Below are 21,758 nucleotides of genomic sequence, written 5' to 3' on the forward strand. Positions count from 1 at the left end.
AGGAAATTCCCGCCAGGCTAATATATTCACTCATCACTATTTGTATCATTATTTTTTTCTACATTTTTTTTAAGTAACATTTTTAAGGTTTACGGCAAAATGCTGAATTTTACAGTCATAGTGGAAGGTACCACATATGAAAACAGTTCAGTTTTATCAGTCCCCCTACCATCAACGTATTGTTGTTCATACAAAAATAGGGATTAAGGAAATGAATGGCCTAGATTAGTTGCTTTTAAAATTGTCTAATGGAATTATTACAGCTAAATGTAGAATTATTTCCTTCCTGCTTTGTTTCTCCATAGCTTATATGAAGGTTTTACTAGTTCAGCTCAAAGCTTTAACCTTGCCTAAACGTCACTTGTTGACACTGGGAAACCCTGGAGTTACCTCTATCTTGGACCTGGCAGTAGCTCCAAGGTTCCCACAGCAGGTTGTGTCAATAGTGTTTTGATGCAACTCCAACTCTCTTGCACCCAATTTGTGGCAGGACACAAACTCAACTGAGTCAATTGGAAGAAAATCTATAAAACTTTGCCTGCACAGGTATGTCTCTTTTTTAAGCAGGTCATCTGTATCTTGTGTGATATGGTAAAAGGAAAATGCATGTTAGTTCAGGGGTTAAGGGCTCTGGATGAAGGATATTGCAGTTAAGAAACTGCATTGTTATTCTTCTTTAGGGTATCCAGGGCTGGAATGGAGGGAAGGATCTGGGTGGGCCTTCCATTCCACTCCAGACTGACCTGGGCGTGGTGTTAGCCACCTACCCATAAATGAATCAGGTGTCTAATTTGAGAGTGTTTGAGGAGCCTGCTGTGAACTCAAGCTGAGAGTGACACAGAGGGGCAAATTCACTAAGAATCGTAGTTGCGCCAGGCGTAACTTCGCCGCACTTCGCCAGGCGTAGTTTCGCCAGCGCTCCGCAAATTCACTAAAATCCGAAGTTGGGCTCAGGGGTAGCGTAAGGTTGCGAAGTTGCGCTAGCGTTGATTCACTAAGCGAAGCGAAGTTACGCTAGCGATGGTTAATTTGCATACGGCACCAAATTCAAATTTCAATGGAGGAATACGTAGAATCACTACAAATGCCTGGGAAACCTTCAAAACATCAAATAAAATTTTTATTTTGCCCTACACATGTGCCCACTGTCTAGTTAAGTTGCCATGAGTTAGGAAATGTAGGGGGGAAGGAGGGGAGCCCCAAAAAATTTTTTGAACTTTTTCAGCCTATCACCCATAATATAGAAAAAACGCCAGCGTTTTTTGGGACTTAGAAAAAATTTTAACTTTTTTTGAAGAAATCCCTATCTACTCTATTGCGCTTCGCCTGGTCTGAGGTGGCGAAGGAAGTCTACCGTAAAAGGTATCGCTCAGAACAATGCGCGTGTTAGTAAATTTGCGTAGTTACGGCCGTTGCTCAAATTCGCCAGGCGTAAGGGTGCGAAGTTACACTAGCGAAGTTACGCCAGGGTCCGTTAGTGAATTTGCAAAGTAACGAAAATGGCCAACACTAGCGAATTGACGCTAGCGTTAGGCGCTTCGGCGCATAGTGAATTTGCCCCAGAGATACCACTACAGATTTGCCTGTTTAAAGGAATTGTTCAGTGCAAAAATAAAAACTGGGTAAATAGACAGGCTGTGCAAAATAAAAAAAAATTCTAATATAGTCAGTTAGGCAAAAATGTAATGTATAAAGGCTGGAGTGACTGGATGTGTAACATAATAGCCAGAACACTACTTCCTGCTTTTCAGCTCTCTTGGTTTACACTGATTGGTTACCCTGGCTACCAGGCAGTAACCAATCAGAGACTTGAGGGGGGGGCACATGGGTCATATCTGTTGCTTTTAAATCTAAGCTGAATGTTGAGGATCAATTACAAACTCACTGAACAGAAATGTACCATGTGGCCCCCCTTCAAGTCGCTGACTAACTCAGAGTTAGAGAGCTGAAAAGCAGGAAGTAGTGTTCTGGCTATTATGTTACACATCCAGTCACTCCAGCCTTTATATATTACATTTTTTATTTTGCACAGCCTATTTATTTACCCAGTTTTTATTTTCACTCTGAACTATTCCTTTAAACTACAAGCCTGGAGCCATTGCTTTGCACACCACTGAGGAAACTGAGCTGAATCAGTAAGTGCTGGACTGTGATACATTTTATTTGCTTTATTTCAACCTGCTGAAACCTTCTGTTTATGCTGTCTGTGTGAACGGCTTCAAATAAAGCAGCCCAGGCTGAATTGGACTGAACTAAGGCTCTGTGTGTTGATTCTGTGCTACAAAAGTGCCGTGGTCAAGATTCCTGCTCCCTGAAATCTCACACTTGACTGTAGAGAAGACCTTTAGGTCATACCTGGAATTCAACATATAAATTCACATAAATGTTTTTTTTTCTCATTTTTGTTCTAAATAAATATGTATTAGCACAAGACAAAGACCTATTAGAAAAAAAGAAAAGCTTTGGGAATTGCCACTATTTGGGAAGCTACAGGTAATTCTACTCTCTATACTGAAGTCCTGACGCCTCATGCTCCAATTGCCAAACTTGCAGTGAGATTCAGTACTGCAGCCTCGCATTGTCTGCACGTTGCCTTGCCAGAGTCCTGTTGATGAATAGTGAAAATATATTATCTCATGTAAGTATGAACTCAAATACAATTGTTCTTGAAATAATATTTGAATATTCTCAATGGTTATTAAAGGGATCCTGTCATCAGAAAACATGTTTTTTTTCAAAACACATCAGTTAATAGTGCTGCTCCAGCAGAATTCTGCACTGAAATCCATTTCTCAAAAGAGCAAACAGATTTTTTTATATTAAATTTTGAAAAAAAAGTCACATGACTTGGGGCAGCTGGGAAACTGACAATATGTCTAGCCACATGTCAGATTTCAAAATTGAATATAAAAAAATCTGTTTGCTCTTTTGAGAAATGGATTTCAGTGCAGAATTCTGCTGGAGCAGTACTATTAACTGATGAGTTTTGAAAAAAAAAATTTTCCCATGACAGTTAAAGCTTGGCTAGTAGACCAGAAGATGCTTCCATTTTTCATTTTGTAGCTCCAGCAAGAATGGCTTCAATGTGGTGTAATGAAATTTATACTAATATACTGTCAAACAATTTCAGTTTAACATCTTAACAGAAGGTGCTTGAAGGGGGCAGTTTCATTAGAACCCGGGGGTTCATTGTTAGATTAGTGTGTTCATGGGCGATATGCATGCACAGTCTTGAAGGAATTAGGGGTCACTTTCCCAAGCAAGAGCACAAGATATATTTGTTGGGCGCCTGAAGGGTCGAATGTGAGTTTTTTAAAACTCCCATCAATTCAAAATTCGACCAATCGAAATGTATTAATAAAATAAAATTTTCTCAGCTTGGACAAATTGAATTCACATGAAAACTCAATTCAAATTTGATTCGAATTCAAAAAACTCAAATGGGATTAACAAAAACTTGATTCCTCCCCCCCAAAAAAACTTGAATGTCAGGAAGGCTGCAAACATCCCCAAATTGATCCCTGGACCTCTCCCGTTGACTTATTCAGCAATTCGACAGTTTAAGGTGGCTAATAGTTGAATTTGAGTTCTTAAAGGGCCACAGTATGATAAATTTCAAAATTCGGATTAAAACTCGAATTGAGTTTGGATAATTCACAATCTGAATTTGAGAGTTTTGAACAAACAAAAAATTGCATTTGAATTTTCACTGCGACCCTTAACAATTCTGCCCCTTGGGGTCTAACTAATACAGATATGGGACCTGTTATCCAGAATGCCGGGGATCTGGGGTTTTCTGGATAATGGATCTTTCCATAATTGGGATCTTTATACCATAATTATTAGAAAAGCATGTAAACATTAAATAAACACAATAGGCTGGTTTTGCTTCAAAAAAGATTAATTAAATCTTATTTGGGATCAAGTAGAATGTACTGTTTTATTATTACAGAGAACAGTGCCCAAGATCCTGTGTTACAAATTAGGAAATCCGGCCAGGGCTTTAAAATACTAAAAAATTAGTTTTACCTTGATGATATTCAGTTTGCGTAAAGCATTTCTCCTCCTTCCCGATGCACTGTATGGTGTCCTTAGCAAGGCAATCAAAGCCGGGGTAGGCACAGGTTGGACAGGTCAGCCCATTTGGCTCCGTGTTATATTTAGGCCCTTATTAAAAGGTTAAGAAATTTAGGATAATACAGTCAATATATATATGCTTGATATAGAATGGTATGTACATTATGTACTATTAATCATTCATTGAGCTTACTGTTCTCTCTACATTTTGTAAAGGGAATAGTAAAGTAGAGAGAAATGCTTTTGTCCTGAATCTTTATGCACCATTTTTACTAAGAGCAGGGGCCACCAACCTTTTTTTTACCCATGAGCCACATTCAAATGTAAAAAAAAGTTGGAGGGCAACACAAGCAGGAGAAAAGTTCCTGGAGGTGACAAAATGTGCTGTGATTGGTTGTTTGGTAGCCCCTACATGGACTGGCAGCTCTACCTAGCAGTACATCTGGTTTTTATGAAACAAAAACTTGCCTCCAAGACTGGAATTAAAAAAATTAAGCATCTGCTTTGGGGACACTGGGAGCAATATCCACGGGGGCTGGAAAGCATCATGTTGCTTGCGAGCTACTGGTTGGGTATCACTGCCTTAGAGGGATACTGTTGTGGGAAAACATGTTTTTTTTTTCAAAACGGATCAGTTTGGCAAGAGGCTAAACATGATGTCAATTTCCCATGTGCCCTCCACCATGTGACTTGTGCTCTGATAAACTTCAGTCACTCTTTAATGCTACACTGCAAGTTGGAGTGACATCACCACTCCCTTCCTTCCCCCCCCCAGCAGCCTAACAACAGAACAATGGGAAGGTAACCAGATAACAGCTCCCTAACATCTCTATTGAAGGGTTTGTTTGTATTACTAAAAACCCTTCTTTTTACTGTTTTTGTGCTAATCTCATGTCTCGAGGGAGCATGGCTTTGGTCGTATTGAAGTACAATGAGAAGGTGAGAAAGAATATTTGTCTTTAAAGCAGGTCCATCCTGAAATGCTGGCTCCTTCGCAAAGCTCAGAATCAGGCACAATGCACTGAGATGGCACCTCCACACCAATATTACAGAAAAAAATATATATTTGTAGTTCACGAATAACATTTTAAATGGCTGAGTGAATCCTTTGCAGTGTAAACAGTAGGGATGCACCGAATCCACTATTTTGGATTCGGCCGAACCCCCGAATCCTTTGTGAAAGATTCGGTCGAATACGAACCGAATCCGAACCCTAATTTGCATATGCAAATTAGGGGTGGGAAGGGGAAAACATTTTTTACTTCCTTGTTTTCTGACAAAAAGTCACGTGTTTTCCCTCCCGCCCCTAATTTGCATATGCAAATTAGGGTTCCGATTCGGTTCGGCCAGGCAGAAGGATTCGGCCGAATCCGAATCCTGCTGAAAAAGGCAGAATCCTGGCCGAATCCCAAACCGAATCCTGGATTCGGTGCATCCCTAGTAAACAGTGTACTTTAGAAATAGAATTAAACCATATATATATCATGACAGAATCCCTTAAATATTTTCACTCAACCCTGTGTGGGTTTATAGGTGGGGCTACCATATTAGACATACCCAAGTCTTTAGTACGGGCAGCTTACCCTAGTTTTTACCTAGTTTTATGCTGCCAGAGTGGGGCAAGGCTTTAGGAAAAGAATTTGGGGGTTGGGTAGTTTAGCCTGAAATTAGATAGGGGCAGATGTACTAAAGAGCGAAGTGGCTACTGCTAGCTACAATTCGCTAGCACTGCCATCGGCAGGGACATCGCCAATTCACTAACAGGCGCAAGCACCAATTCGCTAGCATACCTGATCGTCGCTAGCACAGTTTCGGGCCCTATCGCCAAGCGTATTTTCGCTCTAGCTAACGGGCGCTACTCTGCAAGTTCAGTAAAGTGCGGATTTTACTGAACGTTACCTGTTTCGCCAGAGTTGACTTCACCACCTCAGACCAGGCGAAGTGCTAAAAATAAGTTACATCCTCCTCAATCTTCTGTCACTTACATCATATCCTGTGACCCAAAAATGCATTAAAGTTCCAAAAACGCTCCTTTTTTGAAGCGGGATTGCCTACAAAAATCCTAACTTACTTTTTTTGGGGAACCAGTTTTCTCCAGACATTTTATTACATGTGGAACATTCATTTTATAGTGGGCTCATGTGTAGGGCATTATATTAACTCTCTTGTCTTTATTAAGGTTCCCTGGACATGTGTAATAAAAAGTGATAACTTCAAGCATTTATAAAAAAAGACGCCTTATACAACTTTAAATTACCCGCCGTATGCAAATTGACCTAAGCGCAAGATCACTAGCGAATTTTCAGTAGGCACAAATGAACGCTAGCGCATCTTCGTTATGAACTGCCAAAGAAACGCTAGCAAAAAGTCACCAACGTTCAGCGCCCAGGGAGCGAATTAGCGTAGTGGTTGCGAATTTGCGCCTGGCAAAGTAGTGCATTATGTGTGAAGCGATCGCTGCCGACAATTCGACCTTTAGTAAATCTGCCCCATAGATTGTAAGTTCCTCTACAGCAGGGATAGAGACATACTAATAATACTCACATGTCGGAACAGGCCCAGTACAGTTTTCTGTGTCGCAGCAGGTTATCACCTCCAGGCTTTTATAGTTTGTGTAGGTAGAATGGGCCATTCTGTCACACCTGCCTGGATCCCCACAATACTTTCTGACATTGTAATATATCAGCCCATCTATTGAAAAACACGTGTGAACCGACATTGTTATTATGGGATACGAAGAACCCTGGGAAAAAGATGAAATAAAATAGAGCACATACCGAATCGAGTGATTTCTGTGGATGAGGTGCTGCAGATTAACCCTTGGGGACACGATACAGATTCACCAACACATTCTATCGAACCTTCGATTATACAGAGTGTGCATGAAAGAGAATACGCTGCAGAATAAAACACATGTAATACAGGTATGAGATCTGTCTTTCAGGATAACTTTTAGTATGTTATAAAATGGCTAATTCTAGATTCAATCGATCTCCATTATTTATTTTTTTATCGTTTTTTAAAAATTGTTTGCCTCTGTCTTCTGAATCTTTCCATTTTTTTAAATAGGGGTCACTGACCCCATCTAAAAAACAAATGCTTTATAGGGCTACACATTTATTTTTATTGCTACCTTTTATTACTCATCTTTCTATTCAGGCCTCTCCTATTCATATTCCAGTCTCTTATTCAAATCAATGCATGGTTGCTAGGGGAATCTGGGCTCTAGCAACCAAACTGCTAAAATTGCAAACTGGAGAGTTGCTAAATAAGTCAAAAAACACAAATGATAAAAAATGAAAACCAATTACAAATTGTCTCAGAATATCACCCGCTACATTATACTAAAAGTTAAGGTGGACATAGACGCAAAGATCTTATTGTACGAATCAAGGATTCGTACGATTTTCGGACCGTGTGGAGAGTTTTTCGGTCGGTCGTTTGGTCAATCGGACAGGTTTGATTTTGTCCCGACCAATCACGCCGGAGCCCATTGCGCTCTCATCATAATCTGATTGTTCGGCCATACGGCCGAACGTTCAGATTACTCCCGATATAGCCGTGCCCATTAGTGGCATATCGGGGAAAGATCGGCTCGTTTGGCGATGTCGCCAAACGAGCGGATCTTTTCGTCTATGGCCACCTTTAGTTGAAAGGTGAACAACCCATTTAACTACTAAAAATCATTTAAAACCTAATAGGAGTTTTTCCACAATAAGGATTAATTATATATATATAAGCGACTGTTTTATTATTACACAGAAAAAGGAATTTGTTTTAAAAAGTTTTATTATTTAATTAAAACTAAGTCTACTGGAGACGGCCTTCCTGCAATTCGGATCTATCTAGATAATGAGTTTCCGGATAAGGGATTCCATACCTGTATCACAAAAATTGAATAATTAGATACCTAATTGCCTATTTAGGGCAAATGTAAATATTACAGAATGTATAACACAGGTATAGGATCTATTATCCAGATTGCTTGGGACCTGAGGTTTTCTTGATAAAGTAAGACCCCTTAAGCCCGCAAAAATCAATTGAACAATCTAGTAGGACTGTTTTGCCACCAATATGGATTCACTCAGTTAAGTTCCTATCAAGTTCAAGGTGCTGTTTTTTTATTACAGAGAAAAAGGGAATCATTTTTAAAAAATCGAATGATTTGCTTAAAGTAGAAGGAAAGGTTAAAACGAAATAAGCCAGAAAGGTCTATAACTAAGTAAGCTCAGAAAGGTCTATATAAATACACCAATCAACCCTTAAAGTAATGCTGCTCTGAGTCCTCTGTCAAAAGAAACATCACATTTCTTTCCTTCTATTGTGTACTCATGGGCTTCTGTATCAGACTTCCTGTTTTCAGCTTAAACCTCCAGGGCTAGGGCTTGAGCATGCTCAGTTTGCTCCTCTCCCCCCTCCTTCTCTGCTGTAATCTGAGCCCAGAGCTATAAGTGAACAGGGAGAGACAGGCAGGAAGTGATGTCACACCAAGCTAATACCAAGCTAATATGGCAGCCGCTATCCTATAACAGAGAGAGCTTCTAGAGCTTTTTACTCAGATATGGTAAAGCATTTTACAGAATAAATATAGTTTTATAGCTTGCACTATTGCAGCTAATCTATTGGCAATAAAATGTCTCTGTAGCTTTCCTTCTCCTTTAAAACGGATGAGAGGTGGCCTTCTGTAAATGAGAGGGTTTTTTTGGATAGAGGTTTTTCTGATAGTAGCTATGATGTAGAATGCTTGGGGGCTGGGATTTTCCAGAACAGGGTGAAGACCTTCTATGTTATGGGGTAAACCATAAAGGGATTGTATATACTGATCCTACTCGTTATACCACACGCTGAACCCTAACACCAGGCAAATACAACACTGGATTACATGTAGGATCCAGACAACACATAACATTCCCTAATGCCCTTCCTAACACCCCTTTCCTTTTTCTACTAGAACAGGTGGCCTCAAGGGTGCTATGAGCAACAGTTTACCCCATACAGCTCAGGGTTGTCCTGCTCTAAATTTGCACTTGAAATCTTTAGGGGTCAAATAGTTTCAGATCAGCCGCCCTGCCCTTCTGTCCCCTACATTCCGAAAGTAATCACACTTTTAATAATAATAAAGGATTAATTATTATTATTGGCCATACACGATAATATCCACTCATTTGGTGAGGTCACCAAACGAGTGGATCCTTCCCCAATATGCCCACCAATGGGCAAATCGATATGGGGTTAATCTGAAAATTCGGCCCTAGCGCCAAACAATCGCATTATACGAAGGAAACAGGCGCTGACTGATGCAGTCCTCGATCGCAGGAAAAAACCTGCCCGATTGATATTTTAGCAAGATATCGATCAGGGAGACCCGTCAGAAGTCCCCACACACGGGCAGATAAGCTGCTGAATCAGTCTAAAGGACCAATATCGGCAGCTTTAATCTTTCCGTGTATGGCCACCTTTAGTTGGGATCAAGTACAAGCTACTGTTTTGTTATTACACCGAAAAAGGAAATAATTTTTAAAGGGAAAGCTTCCACTTGGCGAAGGCCCTGCCCTGTAGTGTAGGTCACATGTAACCCATGCTCATACCTTAGCCGGATCTCTTTAACTATTTGTGTGCTATACAGCCATACATGCTTTCGTATTGCTTGCTAGAGAGATATATTTACATATTAGCAACTACCTTTCCCCATTTGGTTCATTAAAATTTACTCCACTAGTGCACTTTTGCATGTAATATAGTTAATAGATCCTACTATTTTTAATCGTTATTTACCAAACTAACTGTGCAAAAATCCCTACATTCTGTATGTTTGGATGATTCTTCAAACTCTTAAATCAAGTAAAGCATTATCTTAGCTCAATTAACTTGTAGACAACATTTCCTGCCATATATTTACCCCACTGAGTTGAAGTGACAATATATTTCTTACATGTGCCGCATTTCTCTTCCGTAGGACCCTGGGTATCAGGCGCAAAGACTTTCCGTGGCTGCACCACTGAAAATGTCTGCAGATTTGGCAAGTGGAGCGAGACCTATGGGGGTGTAACTATAGAAAGTAATGTTACCTGTACAGAAGCAGATACTGGAAATTCCAATGCAAGCGCCAGCCCCAAAAGTGTATTTATATCTGTAGCTAGTGATGGGCGAATTTCGCCAGGCGTGAATTCGCGGCAAATTTGCGCGATTCGCCACTAGGGATGTAGCGAACTGTTCTGCTGCGAACTAGTTCGCGCGAACTTCGACCGTTCGCGTCCGCCGAATGTTCGCGAACGTTTGGAAACGTTCACATTTTGAGTTCGCGTTCGATTCGAATACAAGTCGTTCGACCATTCGAATTCCTTCGACCGCTAAAAATCGAACGATTTCCATTCGTTCGAACGATTGTAAGCATTCGATCGAATGAAAAGCATTCGATCGAATGGCTTCGATCGTTCGATTCGAATGAAAATCCTTCGATCGAATGATTAAAATCCTTCGATCGTTCGAATCGAACGATTTTAGCGGGTGTTCGAAGTTCGCGAACTGTCCGCGAACGTTCGCATTTTTTGCCGGTGTTCGCGAACGGCGTTCGCGAACACCAAATCGGCAGTTCGCTACATCCCTATTCGCCACCAGCGAATAAATTTGCGAAACACCTGCGAAAATTCGCCCGTCAAAAACGGGCGCCGGCGTAAAAAAAAACGTCGCCGTTTCGCAAATTTTTCGCAGTTTTGCGAATTTCGCCGGAAATTTGCAAACTTTCCGGCGAACCGAAACGGCGCAAATTCGCCCATCACTATCTGTAGCACTTCATTTTCTTGTCCTCGTAATCTGCCTTTAATGCACAACTGAATAAACCAATAATATACAGCAATGTCATCAATAGGCTCTAAATTGGAAACTTTAGAATATAGGTTGTGGTGTACTTTGTTTAGGGGGTGCCCAAAATGACACTAGAATTCAGAAAAATACACTATATTGTAAGTAAAAGCCAAGGCAATTTGTATCCTAATTTTAGATTTTGTAGGTTGCACTCGCATTACCGGTATATCTGTTCTTGTAACTTTCTCAGAAGTGATTAAGGTGGTATAAAATTATGTAGGCGAAAATAGGGCCTCAGCAAAAGTTCCACCTGCTGGTCAGTTCCTGTAACTGTTCAGTGAAAGAGATTCTGAAAGAGAACTTTCTATACGGAAAATAGAGAAGTGTACTCTGCTCAGGATAGGGATGGGAAAGGGCATCTGAGGCTTCTGATCTCTTTCCTGAGCAGAACAACATCAGAACACTTCTCTATTTTCCTTCTGTTGGTATAAATGTATTTGACTGTGTAGTTACAGGAACTGACCAGCAGGATGGCTCTGTTCATTATAGTAGCAGTTAATAAAAACTTAAGACAATACTGTGATGGGAATTTTTTTCCATCAGTTAATAGTGCTGCTCCAGCAGAATTCTGCACTGAAATCCATTTCTCAAAAGAGCAAACAGATTTTTTTTATATTTAACTTTAAATTCTGACATGGGGCTAGACATATTGTCAGTTTCCCAGCTGCCCCCAGTCATGTGACTTGTGCTCTGATAAACTTCAGTCACTCTTTACTGCTGTACTGCAAGTTAGAGTGATATCACCCCCCCAGCAGCCTAACAACAGAACAATGGGAAGGTAACCAGATAGCAGCTCCCTAACACAAGATAACAGCTGCCTGGTAGATCTAAGAACAGCACTCAATAGTAAAATCCAGGTCCCACTGAGACACATTCAGTTACATTGAGTAGGAGAAACAACAGCCTGCCAGAAAGCAGTTCCGTCCTAAAGTGCTGGCTCTTTCTGAAAGCACATGACCAGGCAAAATGACCTGAGATGCAACTACACCCCAATATTACAACTAAATACAAATGCACTTGCTAGTTCAGGAATATTATATTTTATATAACTACCCTAATGGGTGCACAACCAGATAGGGCCCAAATAAGTAGTTCCAGAGGTTCTTCTGGGAAAGAGGGTGTCTGAATTTCTCATGAGTGAATGTGTCGGAGGCTGAAGATGAGATTGGGAAATGGGAGATCACGATAGACACTTGGAATGTTGGTATTGTGCCTACATCTCTGCTGCTTCTCTTCCAAGTTCAGACTGTAAGTGCCCAAGACAGTATTTCAGCTTCTCATTCACTCTGTGATGTTTCAGTGCAGTGGCAGACCTCCTTTTCCAGAAAGGATGTAGAGCATGCAAATCTGAAATAACATAGACACCACTGGATTTTGCACAGAAGACATTGCTGCAACAGCACTCCCCTTGACTTTAATGCGTTTCAAACATTTCCCAGTGGTTTTGTCAGGGCAGATTCAGTCACCCCTCGTTAGTACAAGGTGTTTTCATGCAAGCTTTCTTGATAATAGGTTTCTGGGTAAGGGATCCCAGGCTTGTTCTTTAATATGGTCACCACAGAGGCAAAGTAGACAATTCTAGCTTCATTTTCTGGTAACATTGATTTATCAGCCCTTTAAAGGGGACATTCCTGTTGTAGTGAATAAGAGAACAGAACCCTTCTACCTGTTCTGCCTGTGACATCATTCCGCCTGGCTACAAGCAGGGAAACAAACTGATTGGCTGGGAAGCAAGAGAAAGACCTGATGCTTGCCGTGAGCTCCAAAGAATATCTGGGGAAAATGGGAGGGTCCAGGAAGAGCCTTGTTTTGGCAGCAAATCTGCAGAGTGGACCAGGAGAGATTATAAAGGAGCCCCTGCAGAAACTTCCAGAGAGAGTAAGAGAGCTGCCCAGCAATACAGACAAGATCTCTGTGATAAGCTGTGGTGAGACGTCTACAGCTCCAGCTTTATAGGAAGACTTTGTTCTACTCCCTGCCCAGCTGCCTGTGAATCTCTCTGAGAGCTTTGTGAGTCGCCAGTGAGTAACCCACCCGAGGGAATGAATTGGGAGGCACAAGTGTGGGTTCCTTATGTGCAGACAAGTTATGAGCCTCCAATGTAGGAGCATCTGTCTTGTCCAAAGGAGAGGTATTGTGGGGCAGGTAGAGCTACCTGGGGTGTATTAGAGGACCAGCAACATCAAAAAAATTTTTTTAAAACAATTCGTTAGTTTAGAACAAAAAAAAACCACCAAGACCAATTATACTTTAAAATGACAAAGTCTTTATTAAGAAATAACTTACAGAAACTCCACTTCCGCTTCTCTTCAGAAAAGGTGACAGGGCGACCATCCATCCAGCGGTGCTCGATTTCTCCTCCCTGGCTATTCACTGACAGCATGCGGCTGGGAGAGTCTGTGCGTCCCCTTGTCAATCAGCGGGCTTCTTGCGGCTCTGCAGGATGGACATGGTGATCAGCGAGATGTACCAGTAGGGGGCTTCACCAACGTGCTCCTTTTGACCCTACCTGACCCCTTGTTGGGGCCTTTGGTGGAGGAGCAGCGCCTGTGCGCCTCTGCAGCTCCTGCTGGTGGCCGCACAGCTCAGTGCACAGAACGAGGTCCCTGACGACTCAAACCTGTCCTATGGACCTCTGGAAGACGAGATCCTTGTCTTCCTGGATCCCATCCACAACCTGCTGATCCCGGGAGACAAGAGTCATCTCACTGTGTTGAACAACGACCCCCTGTCTCACAGGCCCTGCAGACTGACCCCCAACAGGTTGCAGTGCAAGTTCCCAGGAGGTCAAGTACTCACACCTGGGCGCCCGCATCCCCTCCAGAGACCGCGTGAAGTTGCAGCTGTGCTATGACGGCCTCACACACACACTCGTCATCATCCCCTTCCGGCTCGAGGTGGAGGTGCTGCTACACATATACATCTGCTACACGTGTGTTTCTTGTATCTTCCCATACATATTTGTAATGCTATTTTGGCCTATTTTAGGCCAAAGGGGTTAATGTCCAGCTATGTCTATTGAGCATGGGTTACATTGGGCCTTCGCTAAGGGAAGAGATGAAGGTACGGTGTAGTACAACTACAACTCCCATAGGTTATTGTGCAATAAAATGAAAAATAAAGGTTGCCTGGAGGTTCTTACAGTGAAATAAAAGAGGAACAGTTTATTTGTCAGAGACAAATGATCCACAGGGTTACTTACAGTCCAAAGAGGCATAGGCAGAATAGATAATCATAAGGCTAGGACAGGACATCAGAGACAGCTGAATGTGATCCCTGCAAATGTAGTCAAGGCAGTACAGCAGGAGTTCCCGTACTTTACAAATACGAGGTCCACTTTTAGGGGGGTTATTTATTAAAGTCCAAATGCCCAAAACTCGTTAACTATCATAATTTTTACTTTAAAAAAAAAATATTTTTCGACGATGGAAAAAGTCTGAATTAGTGATGGGCGAATTTATTCGCCAGGCGCGAATTCGTGGCGACAAAAACGGGCGTCTTCCCGGGCCGTTTCGCGAAATCCGGCAAAACGGCGCAAATTCGCCCATTACTAGTCTGAATCTGAAAATCCGGCATCTCAGAGCGGCCGAGTAAGTCAATGGGAGAAGTCGTGAAGAAATCCTGACCTGGGTTTCGTGCAAAAATCTGAAGATTTCGTGGTTTTCAGGCAAAAATCACAAAAAATCAGAGTTTTTGGGAGGAAAATCCAAAAAATATGTACGATTCAAATTTTTGTACAATTTTCACGATTTTTTTGAGTTTTTTTTCCAGCACTCGAATTTTTCAGGAAAATGTGTTGATAAATAAGGGGAAATAACCCATGCATATTTGGTCAGAGTATATTTCAGAAAAAAATTAGATACATTTGGATCTTGATAAATACCCCCCCCCTTAGTGATGTCACATTATGATCTACATCCATAAAAGCATTGTAAGCATTCTGTTCCATTGAAAATATTACTGAAATACTGATTTATGGGAAATTGTATGTTGCTTTATTTAACGAACAGCTATTTCTTATGTGACCTTGACCGAATAAATATCTGAATGAAAAGAATGAAACAGGAGGGTAATTTAGACAAGCTGTTTGTTCACAGTGTCTTGAGAGCTACTGATCAGCAGCTAAATATCTATTGGTAGATCCCGATCTACCTTTTGGGCACCCCTGCAGTATAGCACCACCAGGCAGAAATACTTCACACGTGGTCTGGATCTCACCCAGTGGAGGGGGCAGGTAGAAGAACCTAAAGCCTGACACCCTATCCACTGTGTCCCTTCACTGTATGCAATTCGTACAGCCTGGGAAGCTACTCCCTGTTGCACCTCCTTGATGGAGCACAAAGCTGCTCTTTCTCTCTTCCCTCACTGTCTTACTCTCCTAGAGCATCTACAACAGATCTAATCCTGTCTCTAGCTGGCCTTGTTTAAAGGGTCCCTGCTCCCCGACTTCCACACTAGAGGTTCAGGTCCCTCTAGGGCAGTCATCCCCAACCAGTAGCTCGTGAGCAACATTTTGCTCTCTAACCTCTTGGATGTTGCTCTCAGTGGCCTCAAAGCAGGTGCTTATTTTTGAATTCCAGGCTTGGAGGCAAGTTCTGGTTGTATAAAAACCAGGTGCACTGCCAAACAGAGCCTCAATGTAGGTTGACAATCCACATACAGGCTACCAAATGGTCAATCACAGCACTTATTTGGCACCCCAAGAACATTTTTCATGCTTGTGTTGCTCCCCAACTCCTTTTACTTTTGAATGTTGCTCACGGGTTCAAAAGGTTGGGGATCCCTGCTCTAGGGCAAACTTGGCTTTACTGGACCTTGTACCCAGACTCTCTGGAAATATCCAGCTGGGTCAGCAACAAGAAGCCAAAGAGGAAGATCCACCCCTTCTCACTCACTATACCAAAGTGTCACAGGAAGTGGTCATAGGCCAGTAGGCCAATAACTGGAATATGTATTTTAGCCACTAGATACATGGGCTTCTGTCCAGCAACTAGGGAGATCAGGAAGTGTAGGGATTATAAAAGCCATAGGGGCATATTAACCATATGGGTCCCTACATATTGATATTGTAGATAGTGTATAGATTGGAAATCATCTTGATCAAGTTGGCAGGCTATTGGCCTTTGGATGGACCCAAAAGAATAACTGGAGGGGTTTAATAGCTGATCTTACAGATAACTTTATTAACAAGTCAGCATGCATGCATAAATAATTTTTCCATGTTATAGTTTTAAAAGTACCTTGTAGATGCAATAAGGGGCCTGGCAGTGGGCTGGACCCAAGTGCAATGTGGCCAGGGCTTATTTTTTCAGAGCATTGTGGTGCATCTCTTGAGGGATGAGGCAGCCTAAAGGACAGTTAGGTAAAATGAAAAATGGAACTAAAATGCTAATTTAATGACTTGAATATCTATGAAACTAAAATAGAGTAACCGTAACCACCATTATAATAATTATTAACATGTATTTATAGAGCACCAACATATTGTGCAGCACTGTAGCATTGTGACTTCATATGTCCATTACCTTGTAAAAATCGAAGGGTCCCAAATGAATGCAAAGTGAAAAAGTTAAAAATGTAAAGTCACTATCAGATCAAAGTGAACCCCACACATATAGAATCACTGGCACATTGGTATTTGTATGTGGTGCCATAGACCCCATGTTCCCTGGCAAGGCCTCAGAGTAATCTCACACAGAAAATTCAGTAGAAAGAATCTACATAGACAGATCACTTGTGATGATACATGAATGATAAACTTTATTGGAACAATTATAGTTTATTTGGATTGAAAAAAGAAAACTGCCCATCAGGTTCAAGTCTTTAATGTATCCCCCAACATCACAGACCCCCATTAGCCAGAAACAAAAATCCTTTTACAAGAATCAGAATGAAAACTGAGTGGAGCACAGCTGTAAGCACAATAAAACAAAGTTTATTATAAGAAGCACTTAAAGATAACCTCATAAGAACGTTATATCATGGGACACCTATCTATGGTATATTTATTCATTTTACTCAGAAGAATAACTGACATGTGTCTGTACATTCAAATTCTGGAAAGATTTAATTGCCTGATTCAGATTGCCATGTTGATTGGCCCTACTGTGCTTTTAGATGAATTCTGGGAATTCCTTACCTAGATCTGCAATAGAAATAGTGCTGCCTAAACCATGGAAATACCACCCATAACGTTTCTTTATTAGAAGGGTTGTTGTTTGATCTCATTGATTTCATAACAAATCGGGCAGCACGGATTCGGGATATTCGCATTTCAAAATGCGCCCTTTGTCGCTAATGAGCCACAGGAACCCGTCATCGTAGCTGACGTACTTGAAGCTGTTACAGACGTCTATCTGAATCCATGAGGTTCCTCTGGGGCTCTTGGGGCAGATTCCGACTCTGAAGATGAAAATAAATACCAGTGATTAGATAATGAGATGCAATAGATATTTATATTTTCATTTATATTACTCTTATTTCTATAAGTTGCATATAGAGAGTACTGATGTGATGTAGAATGTGATAAGGATTCTACAAGACAATATACACTTCACGGATCTATAGGGTGACTTCTCTAGTCAGTCATGTGACCCATGTGACATCACTAAGTACTATTAATAATTGATTACATCACTAAGCATTGTTTATTTAGATTTATATACACTAGTAATGTTATGTATGATGATGATAGAGGTTATCTTGGAGAGATGCAAGATGACTCTCAATATTATTTCATCGATGACTTTTAACATCCCTATAATTAAAAGTAGGGGTAGACTCTACACCAGTGATCCCCAACCAGTAGCTCCTGAGCAACATGTTACTTCCCAACCCCTTGGATGTTGCTCCCAGTGGCCTCAAAGCAGGAGCTTATTTTTGAATTCCAGGCTTGGGGGAAAGTTTTGGTTGGATAAAAACCAGTTGCACTGCCAAACAGAGTCTCAATGTAGGTTGATAATCCACATAGGGGCTACCAAATGGTCAATCACAGCACTTATTTGGCACCCCAAGAACATTTTTCATGCTTGTGTTGCTCCCCAACTTCTTTTACTTCTGAATGTAGCTCATGGGTTCAAAAGGTTGGGGATCCCTGCTCTACACCAACACTCTACACCATATTGTACTATGGCAATAAAACCTGTGACCCAGGGCTGTTGCTGTTAAATAGTGTGCAATTACACCACTCAGAACCCTAAAACATTATGGTAATCCCAGGGTTGCATCAATTATCAGCAACACACTTGCACCAAGTGAATCACACTCTAATGTTGTTTTTTAAGTCATTGGCATTGGCAAGCTGGATGTGCCGCAAGCCCTACTTGGAAAATTACAATCCTGCATACAAAATGAGCACCCTGAAGAAGCAATCTGTGTAGAAAACATAATTTTGAGAACTTTCTATTAAATTCTATTTGATAGGGATTTCTTGTTGTTACCTTTTGTACACGTAGCCATCTGAGTTGACACCAAAGACTGAGCCGTCAGTTCCAACCTCCACCATGATCAGACTGCCTTCCACCCTAACCCATCCTGTACCCTGGCATGAGCTTGGGGTCACCTGGTTACGATAATAGATTTCATTGGCACTATTGACTCCCCAGCAACCAAGAGGCCCGCAGGCATAATGCTTCAGCTTCCCTTCAAGATGTACATAGGGTATGGCATTTGCAGGGAAGGTGCTTGGATCCTGGCTCACGCAATAAATGTCATCGTTGACATTGGTTCCTGAGATAAATTTATTACCCCCAGCATCTATCTGCTTCAAGCGCCCTGTGGGGAAAAGAGCACAAAATGGCATAAATACTATTATTTAAACAAAACAAAAAAAACAGCACATCAGTATACAATACTGTTGGTTAATTTTCTTCCAAAACATAGAGATCCCTTTAAAAACAAAAACTAAATAAATCCCTGCCATCTGATGTCTCTATAGTACATATGCCTTCACATTGCCTTGTAGCTTTAGAACTTATCTCCCTGTTATTCACATCTCTTCTGCAGCTTCTCTCCTCTTGGTTACACCTTTCTAGATCATTGACCTTCTCCCGCATGTTCTGCCTGTTTCTATAAACTCTATGCCTCCCCCCATGTATTGCCTTTGAGTGCTCTCCCAGCCAAACAAGAGGTCCCACACCCATTACCTGATAACTGTACCCAGTAGAAATTATTCAGCCTGTAAATGTAGTCATCTTTGTTGACTCCCCAAACTCCTGCTGGTCCCACAGTCACGTGAGTGAGCCTTCCTTCAATCTGTGCCCAGCGGTTTGCGTGCCAGAAGTAAATAGTGTCATCATCTGCCACCCCGTAGACTTCTCCATTCCCCGCGTCCAACTGCTTCAGCTTCCCGGGAATAACTGTACACGGCAGTTCTGCAAAGTAACAGAGAATGTGTTGTTGGTACATCAAGATGCAACTTCACTTTTGGGAGGAATAACATTGTTTCTCTCAGCTCTTTCTCAGGCTCTTCTGAAGAGCTGAAAATACATTTTTTTGTAGCCTTTGGGTTCCCTTTACCATCATTGGCTATGAGACCTGTCGGAAGGCTGCTGGATAGTAAAATACAGTTTGTTGTAAAAACAGCTAAAGACTTCCTTGATGATTCATGTGGGTGTAACAAGAACCAGAGCAGGAATTGTAAAGTACAGAAGATGATGCAGCGATATTGTAACAGGTACAAAGTTATTCACTGATCTAACAACCCACTGTAACGAAATCAAATGTTTGCCTTTCAAAAGCAGCCAGTATATGCTACCTACTGATTGGTTAATAAATTGAGATCAAGTAATGGTCCTCTTAGTTTAAGACATATTGAGGTGTATAAAGAAGAAAAAGACCGAAATGCTTGTATTACCTGCAATGGCTCCTGAGTACAGCAGGAATAGGCAGATGAAGCGCAGCATGGTGACTTTTGGTTCAATCTGGAGAAACGATAACCTGGACTCGAAATCCTGCCTTATTTATATGTCTCCTCCGACTCCTCCCTCACAGCCAGAGGGCAAAGATTGGACGTAAGAGGATCATTATTGCCTGGAGGTTTATAAAGATTTCTTTCTGATCTTGAAATATATGTCAGTAACAGATCTGCTCTGGTGTTTTTGGAATGTTGACTAACCTGGCTGTGGTGGTACAGATACAAATATTATAGTTCCAGTCGTCATTCCAATATAATACACTAGTGCCTATTAACCTAGCACTAAGGGGGTTATTTACTAAAATCCGATTTTATCTCATTGTTTCAATAAAAAAAGTTTCACCAAACTCCCATCCCCAATTTTGCTTTATTTAGCATTGGATAAAATTGTCCAAAAACTTACATATGGACTTTTCTCCTGAATACCTCAAATATTAAGGTTTTTTTGCCTGAAAACCCCAAATTTTTTGGATTATCATGCTAAACCCAGCACAAACCACAATATCTTCAAATTAGGATAGGGACATCTCCCATTGAATTATACAGAACCTTGACAGGTCTGAGATGGCCGATTCGGTCTTTTAGCAGCATCAGTGTTTAATAAATCTAGACAAATTCCAGTTTTTTTTTCCACTAATAATTTAAGTTTGTGCCCAAAAAAACCTCAACCAGAAATAAATTTGGGTTTAGAAAATAACTCCCTAAATTTTAGGACTCTAGAAGAAAACAAGAGCCGTGTGACTATAGGGAGAACATTCTGTATTGTAATATTGAACCCAAGAGCCCAAATATGCAAGGGAACAAACAGAGCCAGCCTACAGGCAAGAATAGTGAATGACTAGTGAGAAATATATAGGAATATACTAGTAATGTGTGGGTTGATTTCTGCCCTCCACCCATGCCTGCTTGAGCCCGACTTCCGGGTTCCTTTTATAAACCGTGCTGACCCACCCCACCAATTACATCACAAAAGTTGAAAGCCGGCATTGTAAGTCCCGGACCCGTCCACGACCCCGAAAGGGGGGTGCGAGGTCGGCCTGGACCCACCCGACCATCACTAGAATATACACTGGTGAGTGTTTCTTGCTGAGCTCAGATATCTTCTATAAAAGCAGTGCTATTTGTCTAACCGGGCTAATACCATAATTCATAGATTCTTTTATTCTCTCTCACGTGTATTCCCGAGTGCCCGTCTATTTGTAATCATACAATGAATCCATTCTATATATATATTGTAGGCTAAAGATCAATTTAAACACAAGGCTATTCTACATGTGATAAACTGATGAAAACAAGTTCATTTACAGGAAACGATTATTTCCCGCTGTCATTTTTAGGCTAATGAGAGTGCCAAACCCCCGAATCCTTTGCGAAAGATTCGGCCGAATATCGAACCAAATCCTAATTTGCATATGCAAATTAGGGACGGAAAGGGGAAACATTTTTTACTTCCTTGTTTTATGACAAAAAGTCACGTGATTTCCCTCCCCACCCCTAATTTGCATATGCAAATTTCGTTCGGCCCGGCAGAAGGATTCGCCAAATCCTGCTGAAAAAGGCCGAATCCCGAACCGATTCCTGGATTCGGTGCATCCCTTGTGAAGATACATCGCTACTATTCCTTGTTCCACCCGCAGATGTACCCAAAGTCCACCCAATCTGCCTGTTGGTTCTGCAGGAACATGGAGCAGATGCCAGTAAATTGCCATTTTTTTTTTAAATGTAAATACACAGAGGAAGAAAACACAAAATAGCCAGGGAGGTTGATTTATTCAATATCTGGATAAAAAAGGTTTTTTTCCAACACAAAACTTGAGTCAAGGGCTCCCGGCCTATGTCAATCTAGTCCCCAGGCTGTGAAGTTTGTTTTACTTGCTTTAATTCTTTAGATACACCACCCATT

The 21,758-nt window shown here is 41.3% G+C and overlaps 2 protein-coding genes across 3 annotated transcripts in view; both read right to left on the reverse strand.

Moving 5' to 3' along the window:
- Positions 1-2,396: 2,396 nt before the first annotated feature.
- Positions 2,397-12,330, reverse strand: LOC121395517 (phospholipase A2 inhibitor and Ly6/PLAUR domain-containing protein-like). The gene is made up of 5 exons (XM_041569097.1): positions 12,255-12,330; positions 6,855-6,974; positions 6,622-6,768; positions 4,030-4,167; positions 2,397-2,605 (listed from the first exon to the last, which is right to left on the reverse strand). Exons 1-5 carry the CDS (start codon positions 12,328-12,330, stop codon positions 2,397-2,399), a joined length of 690 nt encoding a protein of 229 aa, XP_041425031.1.
- A 4,345-nt stretch (positions 12,331-16,675) lies between these two features.
- LOC100126627 (fish-egg lectin) overlaps positions 16,676-21,758 on the reverse strand; it is a 45,897-nt gene continuing 40,814 nt past the window's right edge. The window contains exons 1-4 of one of the 2 annotated variants that reach the window (XM_018226620.2): positions 19,796-20,064; positions 19,086-19,313; positions 18,381-18,714; positions 16,676-17,343 (exon numbers count right to left, since the gene is read on the reverse strand). In XM_018226620.2, coding sequence (XP_018082109.1) covers positions 17,175-17,343; positions 18,381-18,714; positions 19,086-19,313; positions 19,796-19,844 — 780 coding nt within the window. In that variant the 5' untranslated portion in view covers positions 19,845-20,064 and the 3' untranslated portion in view covers positions 16,676-17,174. Of the gene's footprint in view, positions 17,344-18,380; positions 18,715-19,085; positions 19,314-19,795; positions 20,065-21,758 lie in introns of those variants that run through there. The other variant, XM_041569770.1, reaches the window with a different exon arrangement.

This window comes from Xenopus laevis, chromosome 7L (genome assembly GCF_017654675.1).
Source record: "Xenopus laevis strain J_2021 chromosome 7L, Xenopus_laevis_v10.1, whole genome shotgun sequence".
In the NCBI taxonomy this organism is placed as follows: domain Eukaryota; kingdom Metazoa; phylum Chordata; class Amphibia; order Anura; family Pipidae; genus Xenopus; species Xenopus laevis.